The 11,839-nt window shown below is 45.6% G+C and overlaps 1 protein-coding gene across 4 annotated transcripts in view; it reads left to right on the top strand.

Annotated features, from left to right (window-relative positions):
• SIN3A (SIN3 transcription regulator family member A) overlaps positions 1-11,839 on the top strand; it is a 123,710-nt gene that overhangs the window by 55,342 nt on the left and 56,529 nt on the right. For all 4 annotated transcript variants that reach the window (XM_082253074.1, XM_082253073.1, XM_082253072.1 and 1 more), the window contains 2 exons: positions 43-625; positions 8,800-8,969. In XM_082253074.1, the coding sequence (XP_082109200.1) occupies positions 43-625; positions 8,800-8,969 (753 nt within the window). The remainder of the gene's footprint in view (positions 1-42; positions 626-8,799; positions 8,970-11,839) is intronic.

Genomic DNA, 11,839 nt, shown 5'->3' with positions numbered 1-11,839 from the left:
CTGCTCCTCTAATTTGCTGTATTTTCTCCTCTTCTCTAATAGCGACAAGAGCAAGCATCAGAAGACAATTCTGGAGTCCCCTCAGGACCTCACCTCACATTGATCTATGAGGACAAACAGATACTGGAAGATGCAGCTTCTCTTATCATCCACCATGTGAAACGACAGACTAGTATTCAGAAGGAAGACAAATATAAGATCAAACAGATAGTTTACCATTTCATCCCAGACCTGCTCTTTGCCCAGCGAGGGGAGCTGTCTGATGTTGAGGAGGAAGAAGAGGAACAGACAGATGAAACGGAGGATGGGGTTACCAAGAAACACAATGGGGTTGGGGGAGGTGGGGGTAATAGCCCACCAAAAGCCAAGCTGATGTTTGGAAGCTCAGCAGCGCAGAAGTTTAGGAGCATGGAAGACGCTTATAACTTGTTTTATGTTAACAACAACTGGTACATCTTTCTGCGTCTGCACCAGATACTCTGCTCCCGTCTCCTGCGCATTTATAACCAAGCAGAAAAACAGGTGGAAGAGGAGATGAGGGAACGGGAATGGGAAAGAGAGGTACTTGGGCTGAAGAGGGACAAGAATGACAGCCCAGCCATACAGTTGAGACTGAAAGAGCCAAGTAAGTAAAAGTGGGTAAATCATTAAAAAAAGAAAAAAGTTTGAGGTGACTTATTTGAGGTTCCTCCACTTGTTGTTCCCTGTTTATACATAGCTTTCTTTGGCTTTCATTCCTTTTTTCTAACCATGTTTTTTTTTTTTTTTGTGATCCCCAATATGTTAATGCTGTTCCTCAAACCTGTGACATGTTTAAAACAACGTTTTGACCACCCCTCCCCTAACTGCTCCATTTGAAGCTGCAAAAGGTAGTTGATGGGCATGTACACGTCGTGGCCTTAAAGTTTAGCATTGCAGTGTGGCAGAGATGATACCCTCACATGCACATCAATGTAGTGCAGGTTTTTAGAGTGTAAAACATGTGGTGAGGAAAGTCTTCCTCTGTGAATCTGACCTTTTCAGAGGGCAACGCTAGTGTTAATGAGCCCTTAATGCAGTAAAGCTCGGTCACCCTCCCTCCTGCCCTCAGTCTGTGATTGGACAGAGAAGCAGTAGCAGCTCAAACTTCTCTCTCCTGTGAGCATATTCCTTGGCAACCATTTTACATGCAGTATACCTGATTGGCTCCTATTTCTGCCCTTTCTGTGCCACTCATCAGTTTTTCTGTACTAAGAATTACAAGAGGCAAATGCCACGTTAAATGCAAGTTCATGCACTAACTGTATTTTTAATATTTTTCTTTTTTTTTTTTTTTTTTTTTTTTTTTAATGACTACTGAACTGCATTAACTGGTGTTTTTCAATATCTGCCTGGAACAAAGTACTTAATCTAAAATAAGGAGTTAGAAGTACACACTTAGAGGAGCCTGATCCTCTACACTCATTCCCTCTGGCACACGATCTCCAGACTTTCCTCAGAGCTCTAGTATGTCATCCTAAAATGTGCATCTTTACATACCTTACATGTGTAGTGCTTGAATTTAATGGTTGGAAGAATGCTTGCAGGCGTACCTAGGTGAGCTTGACTGCTTATGTTTTTCATTTCTCTTTCGTTCATTGACGGACACAGCTCCTGGTATTCATAACCCTTGCGGTTATACTGCCCCCTACAGGATTAGGATACTATGCAGAAAAAAATTCTGGCTATACCCATGGGCAATCCCAGGGGGTATACTCCAATTCTCTGCTATAGCCACTCAGTTTTCATCTGCCTAGTCAGGAGTAAGGACCTAGTTCCTTGCTGGGATCTTTTGGTTCTGGCAACATTTTTAGATAGAAATCTTTTTCCCCCTGGATTTTTCCTGTGAGATCTACAATCAACTGCTGGACTGGGCAACAGGCTGGATAATCTTGATCCAGTGGTCACCCCAGTCTGGCCAGCGAGCACGCGCAGACCTCAGCTCCACGCTAGGTCGGCCGCGACATAGCCCCAGTGGATGGGGGCTGGCCTGCGAGTTAAATGCCTCACGAGGTCAGATACGACCGTCTCTTGGCCCGAGACGCAGTGTTCCTGGCCGTCAGCCCCTCACTTTGATGGAGAGGGGTTCTGTCTGGAGCAGTGCCCACCTGGTTCCTGGTATGGTGAGTAGCTGTCCTTCTCCCCTCCCCCCCCTTCTTCCCCCCCCCCCCCTTCTCCCCTGATTCTGATTTGGCCGCCACAGACGTGGGTCACCCTGCTGGGTCTTCAGCTGCGCGCCTGGAATCCTCTGATAGGATGATTCCTCCACGTCTGCGACCACGCACAAAAAGGCGCTGGTGGATGCACTGATTGTATCTGTGCTTGAGACCCTGAAGATGAGGACGCAGCTGAAGCTGCGACGGGGGTGCAGGTACCCTTTTAGCACTCACAGGCAATCCAGAACGGCAGAGGGGTTTCCTTTCCCTGCCTATTTTGACGTGGGGTCCCTAAGCGCTTTACTAGGCGTTACCCCTATGAGGAGTCCTTAAGAAGTAGACTGTGCCACCAGTGGTGGACCCTCCAGTTTCCAGAATTAGCAAGGCAACCATGATTCCGTTTGAAGAGTCCCCGGCCTTTAGGGATCCAGAAGGTGAAGGCTGTGGTCCGCCATATGTACATGCTGGTTGATTTGGTCAGCAATGAGGCCGGTAATCACCATTGCCCTAATGTCGCAAACTCTGACCGAGTGGACTAAGCTCTTATGCCGTGACTTGGAGGAGGTCAGCTCCCCCTGCCTTTGCCGAGCTGGTGGACCAGCTAGTCCAGGGGCTGCAGTTTATCTGTGATGCCTCTTTGCATTCGGCTCGCCTTTGTTTTGCAGTGGTCCTTCTGTGTGTCTTTTTGCGCAAGTGCTGGTCTGCGGATCAGACTTCAAAAAAGACCTGGAGTGATCTTCCTTTCCAAGGAGATTGTCTGTTTAAATCATTAAAGGTCTCACAGGGGGGAGAGTACTTTTCTTCCGCCAGCTCCTAAGGGTGAGGAACCTTGTAGTAGGTGTGGGCCTTCCTTCTCAGCTAATGGAAAGTTTTTTATCGTCCCTCAGGGTTGACTGACAAGGGCTCGAAGCCTTTCAGGGCCTCCTGATCCAAACAAACCTTGTCTGGCAAGCCAAGTTCAGACTTCTCCAGACCCGTGGACAAGGCTCCTTCAGCATGAAGATACGCTCTCACCCGTATCTGGGGAGGGGGGGGGGTGGGGTTAGAGTTCTTGCTGGTTTCCAGAGCCGTGGTCTTCCCTAGTGCAAGACAAGTGGGTCCACAAAGTAATTCGGCCCGGCTACAAGATAGTTTTGCTCTTGTCCCCCGGCAAGGCTTTTCCTTCCAACTTGCGCCTGTCCTCAGAACGCTTACAGGGCCTGTTTGGGGCGGTACAAGACCTATTCCTTCAAGGGGTGATTGTCCCTGTTCCGATTTCGGAATGTTTTCAGGATTTTTACTATTCAGTCCCCAAGAAGGAAGGCAAAGTGCTTCCAGTCCTGGACCTCATGGAGCTAAACTGCTTTGTGCCAGTACAAAAGTTCAGAATGGAGTCCAATCGAACGATGGTGGCATCCCTGCGTCAGGGATTTCCTCGCCTCTATCGATATCAAGGATGCCTACCTTCCCATTCCGATATGTCCCAGTCACCAGCGTTTTCTCAGCTTTGCCGTGGGAGAGGAGCATTATCAGTTTGTTGCGTTACCCTTTGGTCTTGCCTCTGCTTCTTGGGTCTTAACAAAAGTGTTAGCCCCGGTACTACCCTTGCTACGCCAATGGGGGATCGCGGTACTGAGCTACTTGGTTGATCACCTTCTGCAAGTGGAGTCTCCCTCTGCTCTGCTGGACAACCTGGAGATCATAATCCGGACTCTGCGGGAGTTCAATTGGATTCTGAACTTTCAGAAGTCTGCTCTGGTTCCATCCAAGAAGCTGAACTATCTGGGCCTGACTCTGGACTTTACCTTAGCCAGAGTGCTCCTTCCGCTGGACAAACTCCAGAAATTGCAGGCTGCAATTCATCTCCTGCTTTCGAACAGATGGTCGTCCCTTCAGACATGCCATGCAGGTGCTGGGGCTAATAGCGTCTACCTTCTAGAAGGTTCAGTTTGCACAGTTCCATATGAGGTCTCTGCAAAGGGAAATTCTGACCAAATGGGACAAGACTCCCCAGTCTCTGGACTATCATAATCCAGCTGAGTCAGTGAACAAGTAAAGCTGGATACACACTATACAACTTTTGTTGTCAGATTTCCTTTAGATTTACCTTTTCTATGTAGTGCAAGGGCCTGCCTGATTGCATACAAATTGAAAGTGTTTAGGTTTGACCTCATATTATATGGTTTTGGTAAGTCTGAAGGAAAAAATCTAAAGAAAATTGTATAGTGTGTATGGCCCATAAGTCCTTGATATGGTGATTTTTGTTCTCCGGCACTTTAGGTGGGAAAATTCTTCCTCCCCTTGTATTGGACAGTGGTTACCAGGAATGCTAGCCTATCCGGCTGGGGAGGGGTCCTCTGCAAGCATTCTGTTCAGGGGATCTGTACGCTGGAAGAGTCCCAGACTATTGATCAATATCTTGGAACTCCGAGCGATCAGACTGTGTCTGGATCATTAGATGGATCGTCTTCAGGGTTGTTCAGTGCGCATTCAATCGGACAATGCCATGGTCGTGGCTTATGTCAATCATCAAGGGGGCACAAGAAGTGTCCTGGCAGCTCTGAAGGTAGCCGGCATTCTAAGATGGGCAGAACGGTTCATTCCAGCCCTTCCTGCCATACACTTTCCCGAGTTGGAAAATTGGGGGGCAGATTATCTCAGTCGGCAGGCGTTGGACCACGGGGAGTTGTCCCTTCAACCCAGAGGCGTTTCATCAGGTGTGTCTTTGGTGGGGCACTCCCGAGGTGGATCTGTTGGCGTCTTGGCTCAACATAAAGGTGCAGAGGTTTGTGTCTCGGTTAACGGATCCTCTGGCCGACGCCACAGTCACGCTGGTGGCCCCGTTGGGTCAGTATCTGCTAATTTAAGTCTTCCTTCCTCTCAAGCTTCTGCCCAGGATTGAGGCAGTAGAGATTCCGGTTATCGTAGTGGCTCCAGACTGGCCTCGCCGGGCTTGGTACGCCGATCTGGTGCGGCTGGTCGCCGACACTCCTTTGAAGCTTCCTCTCAGGGATCGATCTTCCATCCTGCTTTACAGTCGCTGGCTTTGACAGCTTGGCTGTGGAACACCAGGTGCTGATGGATAGAGGTTTGTCTGCGTCAGTGATTCCAATGCTGTTAAAAGCTAGGAAATCTACTTCTAGGAAGATCCATCATCATATGTGGAAGAGGTACATTGCGTGGTGTGAGTCTCTGGGGATCATCCTTGCTTCTTCTTGATGGCTCGGATCGTGACCTTCCTTCAATGGGGGGTTGAACAGAAATTGGCCTTGAGTACCTTCAAGGGCCAGGTGTCTTCTTCCAATGACCTTTTGGCCACTCACTCCCTGGTGCGTACCTTTCTTCAGGGTGTCCGACATTTGGTTCCTCCAGTGCCGCCTTGGGACCTCAATTTGGTGCTTTCAAGCTCCCAGAAGCCTCCCATTGAGAAACTTCAGGAGATTCCCCTGCTTACGCTGTCCCAGAAGGTGGCCTTTTTGGTAGGGATCAACTCTGATCCCTACAGGGTGTCTGAACTGGCAGCGTTATCCTGTCCACCTTCCGTGGAGGTTCTTTGCCCCTCTCGTCGTCCCTTCCAAAGGTTGTCTCTGATTTTATTTTGAATGAAGACATTGTGTTGCCTTCCCTTTGTCACATGCCTGAACATCCAAAGGAAATTGCCTTGGATGTGGTCTGGGCAATTAGGGTGTACCTGGCAGTTACGGAGTCTTTTAGGAAGCCAGACTCTCCATTTGTGCTCAGGAATGGACCTCAAAGGATTGTCTGCTTCCTTTGCGACCATTTCCAGATGGATCAGACAGACGGTGGTTCAGGCCTATTCCATCAGGGGTCAGGTTCCTCTTTTCCCTGTCAAGGCACATTCTACAAGGGCGCTTGGGGCCTCCTGGGCCTTCCGTCATCGGGCGTCAGTGTCGCAGGTTTGCAAGGTGGCCACCTGGTCGTCGGTACACACTTTTACAAAGTTTTATAAAGTGGATGTGTTGGCATCTGCGAATGCTTTATTTGGTCGCAAAGTTTTGCAGGCTGCTGTTTTAGATGACCTGATTCTCTTTGAGGGTGTATTGTTTTTTTTCAGGTGGGCTCCGGTTGTTTGAGCCCCTGTTACCTGGTTGGCTAATGTTTAGCCTTAGAAGTTTTTCGGTTGTTCCAACCCCTCATGTTTAACACTGCTTTGGGATGTCTCAATTGGTATGAATACCAGGAGCTGTGTCCGTCTAAAAGAGAAAATAGGATTTTTGACTTACCGTAAAATCAATTTCTCTGATGTTCATTGACGGACACAGCACTCACTCCTGCGGTGATATTTTCTCCTGACACTGCTTGTTACAAAACTGAGTGGCTATAGAAGAGAGAGGGACTATACCCCCTGGGACTGCCCATGTGTGTAGCCAGAATTTATTTTTTTGCTTAGTGTCCTACTCCTGTAGTGGACAGTATAACCCAAAGGTTATGAATAGTTCAGAACATTTTTAAAGATATCTGCGCTTGGAAAAAAACAGGGTCAAAATAAGGCAGCCAGCACAGCACGTATTATAACACACTATAAATTATTGTAAACAGAAGGGCAGCGCCAATAAACTAAAAATTCAACAGTGCAAGTTCATAAAAAGTCCATATGAAGAATGGGTGAGAGTCCTCCACACACCAGTGAGTGACAGTATGGATGAAATCATGTCGCCAAACAGCACATGAATACATGTAATTGCTTACCAGGTAGTGTTGACTCTCAAGTTATAGAAGTCAACACCAGCATGAATATACAGGAATGAAGAATGATCAAGCAGAAACCTCCGGCATCTGTCCCGATCCATGGAAATGCAGTGTTAAACGCCAATGAACCTCTCGACTCCAAGGATCCAAGATTCCCTCAGAAGACAAATAAACTGAGCTGTCCAGGAAAGGAGAGGAGATTTCCTAGGACACATCTACCAAACCTGCAGCTCAGTTTATTTGTATTCTGAGAGCATCTTGGATCCTTGGACTCGAGAGGTTTATTGGTGTTTAACACTGTATTTCCATGGATCTAACGGATACTTTGAGGTTTTTGCTGGATCATTCTTCATTCCTGGTATATTCATGCTGGTTTAACCACTTAAGCCCAGGAAGATTTTACCCCCTTCCTGACCAGGGCCTATTTTGCGATTCGGCACTGCGTGACTTTAACGGACAATTGCGCGGTTGTGCGACGCTGTACCTAAACGAATTTGACGTCCTTTTTTTCCCCACAAACGGAGCTTTCTTTTGGTGGTATTTGATCACCTGTGCGATTTTTTTTTTTTTTTGATCATGCGCTATAAACAAAGAGCGTCAATTTTGCAAAAAATGGCAATATTTTTCACATTTTTTTTTTATATGAAATTCCCCAAAAAAAAAGTCAAAATCTAAATTTTTTAACATTTTCAGCCAATTTGTTTTATGCTACATATGTTTGGTAAAAAAAAAAACGCAAAAAGCGTATTTTGATTGGTTTGCGCAAAAGTTATCGCGTTTACTAACAAAGGGAAAGATTTTTGTTTTTTTAACGCGTAATGGCGGCGATCTACGATTTTTTTTTTTTTTTTTTTTTTTTTTTCCTCGTTACTGCAACATTGCGGCGGACAGATCAGATCCTTGACTGACATTTTTTTACACTTTTGGGGTTACCAGTGACATTTCTACAGTAATCAGTGCTATACATATGCACTGTTACTGTAAAATTACACTGGCAGTGAAGGGGTTAACTTTTTTTGAGAGGGAGGGGTGGTGTGTGTCCCTAGGGGGCGTGATTCTAACTGTGATTGGCTGTGGCTTGAGGTGTAGGAACAGTGATCAACGGTCCTACATAGTAGAACCGTATGATCACTGTTTCTACACAGGGGAGAATGACAGGCGGCTTTCTCCCTCTGCACTGACTATCGCTGAGTGACCGGCGGACATCGGGTCCGCCGGTCACACACACACACGCGCGGGGGGGGGGGGGTCCGTGACCGCGCCTCCGGGGGCACGCGCTCGCTCCCTAGACCCTCACAGGCTAGCGACGTATATCTACGTCACTCTGCCTGTGAGGGGCTGACTGTCGACGTAAATAGTCGTGCAGCAGTCGGCAAGTGGTTAAGCAGATTGCCTGTATTCATGTGGTGTTTGGTGACCCGATTTCATCCATACTGTCCCTCACTGGGGTGTGGAGGATTCTCACCTATTCTTCATATGGACTTTTTGTAAACTTGCACTGTTTAATAATTAGTTTGTTGGCGCTGCCCTTCTGTTTGCAATAATTATGAATACAAGGAGCTGTCTCCATCAATGAACATCAGAGAAATGGATTTTACAGGAAGTCAAAAATCCTATTTCTGCACCACATTCAGATTGTATATTTGCTGTTGTAATTGTGATCTATACACAACAGAATTCCTTCCTTCCTGCCTGATAGAGACTAGTTTACAAAAACTGAAGAGTTTCTTATGGCAACCTTGGGCAAAGCTGCGAGTTAATGCTAACGTTTACATACATCAGCTCCCTCGTACTATTGCTGTTCCACTTTATAATTTGCTTCACAAATGGCCACCATCCAACAGTGAGAAGCCATTATAAATATGTTTATAGGTACAGTGTAATTTAATACATGAATATGTTGACAAGTATATATGTTATCCAACTTGTTCTACAGTGGATATAGAGGCTGTGGATTATTACCCAGCTTTCCTAGACATGGTTCGGAACCTGCTGGACGGGAATATGGACTCAAACCAGTATGAAGACTCCCTGCGGGAAATGTTTACCATCCATGCCTTCATTGCCTTTACTATGGATAAACTGATCCAGAGCATAGTCAGGCAGGTGAGTGCTGGAAGAATCTATTTCTTGTGACATGAAGGGCATGATCACCCATATAAAACAGAGACCAGCCATAAATTTTAAAGTATATTTGAGCCCTTACCTTGTAAAACAACCCATTCAGTTTAAAGCAGGAATGAAAGGTGAAACATTTCTGTATGAATACTTTTTTTTTTTCATTCCTTTATAAGTGATCACATGACCCTTGATCTAAGTTGTGTTAAGGGGGGGTTAGAGAGGTGGGGGTGGAGAAACAGCATTACACTGGGCTTCCCAGTAAATTTCTTTGCAGGGTGTGTTGGCAAATGTCTTGGTCATTGGTAAGCAAACAAGCTGAGCTCCTAGAATAGCCTGAAAACTGACCATGCTGGGGTGGTTGTTCTCTTATGCCTAATGTGGTCAGTTTTAAATAGGAAATCAGAGTGCCTGGTAGGATCACCAGGTATTTCTCACAAAGGAAGCAATACAAAGAGAACAGGATACTTTTCAACACGAACACATGGTACCAAAATCAGGAATATGAAAGGTTGGGGTACTTGGGTGTGAAGTTGGGTTTACCATGCGGGCCTTCCTCTGATAGTCGTTTCTGGTACTCAACAAAACCTCTTACAAGCATTTTGTAATAGAAGCTGAGATGTGCTTCTGCTCAAATGCAAAATGCTTACATATGTATAACCGGAGGAGCTACAGAAATGTGATCACATAGTAAAACTAAAGCTTCTAAAGTAAAACTATGCACACCGCCATACGTGTTTTACATACTTTAGGTAGATATTTGCATAAAAAGAGAATCTTGGTTTATATATTGCAGGGGTCTCCACATTTTTCTATAAAAAGGGCCAGTTTACTGTCCTTTAGGCTTTAGAGGGGGCTGGACTGTGACCAGTGGGCGTAGAAAATGTCCTGGCATCAGTTGGAGTAAACCATGCCCCATCGTTGGTGTCAATGAGGGGAATAGTGCCCCAGTATTAATGTCAGCAGAGTGACGAATGGTGCCCCCATATTTGTAACCATGAGAGGACTAGTGCCCCATCACATTGGTGTCCTTGAGAGAAATAGTGCCCCCCCCACATTGGTGTCAATGGGCGGAATAATGCTCCCCACATTGGTGTCCATGAGTGAAAATGGTGGAGGAATAGTAACTCTTTATTGGGGTCAGTGGGAGGAACAGTGCCCCATCATTGGGAGTCAGTATGAGGAATAGTGCCCCAAGGGCCGGATAAAGGCAGGCAAGGGGCCGCATGTGAACCCTCAGGCCGCAGTTTAGAGACCACTGATGTATTGCAATACAAGTTCAAGCAGGCCAACTGCATCAAAGCAATCCCAATCTTCACTCTACTGTGCTTACTGTACCAAATACAGACTGAGACTGTAGCTCTTCTCCAGCTGTGCCTGCCCTTTATTGGTACTATTGACTTTTTAGGTATGATCTAGACCAGTGGTCCTCAACTCCGGTCCTCAGGGCCCGCTAACAGGCCAGATTTTAAGTATTACCTTGGGGAGATGCAGACTAGAGTACTGCAATCACTGAGCAGCAAATGATCTCACCTGGGATGTATTTCAGTTATCTTGCAAATCTGGCCTGTTAGTGGGCCCTGTAGGCCAGGGTTGAGGACCACTGATCTAGACAAACCAGTATTTAGCATTTTTTAGTTAAGTAGGGAAAGGCTAGGGAGGGCTCACTATGATGTAGTTGGCTAGCTTGAGCATGTATTGCACACCAACAGCCCCTGTTTTTTATCAGTAAGTTTGCTTGAAATATGTAAGGGTATATAGCAGTGTGCACAGGTCCTTTAAGGACAAAACTTAGATCTTTGCGTGCAGCAAAGTTTGTGCCAGTCAGATTGTATGCCGCTCATAGGCGTGATTAGAAAGTTAAGCCGTAACTATCTGTTTTTTTACAAGACCTTTACTAGGGTGCTGCTGCCAGCCTGCCACTGCTTGATGTCCATTCTAGGCAACAAAACCCATGGAAAGAGCTTAATCTTGTTTTCCTCTATTGGCTTGCATATTCGTTAAGTCTTCTGGGAATGGCACAATAATTATTCCCTATATTCACTATAACCTATGCTTCTATTGATAGTAGCACATTTACTACTAAATTTTATGTTGTCATCAGAATGAAATTGTGTAAAAATAGCTTCAATTGTTTGCCCACTCCCTGTCCCTTTCACTGCATTAAGCTGGGGATGTGGCAATGAATGTGATCGTTCACTTTTTATATCTCTGTCCTGCATGTTATAATAAAGGATTGTGACCTGCTGACCTGGGTGCTGAGATTTGATGGGTATATAGTTACTCAGTAAAGTCTTGGTCCTCATTATTTCACTGGGTCATGGTTGGTGGTTTCTTATCTGTTAGTGTTATGTCCCTGGACTGCACACATCCAACAAGTCTGGGAGCTTAAACTGCTGGCTGCATTTGTATTAACGTTTTCTTTGCTGCCGTTGTTAGAATTTGTTCTTGCTCCTTAAAGACCTGTGGTGTGTGATAATACAATTAGATGTGATTCATGCTGATCCTTTTTTATTATTGTGGAGGTCTGATATTCTGCTGTATTCTCCTACTTTAACCGTTTGCGGACTGTCCACTGTATATTTACTGCGGGTAGGGCGGCGGTTGTGTGCCAGTACCTGGTCTGGGGTGCATGCAGCAGGAGTAATGCGCACACTGACTGCCAGCCCCTGTTAATTACAGTTTGTAGACACTAACTTTTGTGCAAACCAATCAATAGATGCTTATTGGGATTTTTCTTATTTTTGGTTTAAAAAAAAAATGTAGCAGAATATGTATTGGCCTAACTTAGATTAGAAATGAGATGTTGGATATATTTTATAGCAGAAATATAATATATATATATATATATATATATA

The sequence above is a fragment of the Pelophylax lessonae genome, assembly GCF_965119305.1.
Source record: "Pelophylax lessonae genome assembly, chromosome: 4".
Lineage (NCBI taxonomy): Eukaryota > Metazoa > Chordata > Amphibia > Anura > Ranidae > Pelophylax > Pelophylax lessonae.
Note: the sequence above shows the minus strand (reverse complement) of the source record. Positions and strands in the feature narration are given on the sequence as shown.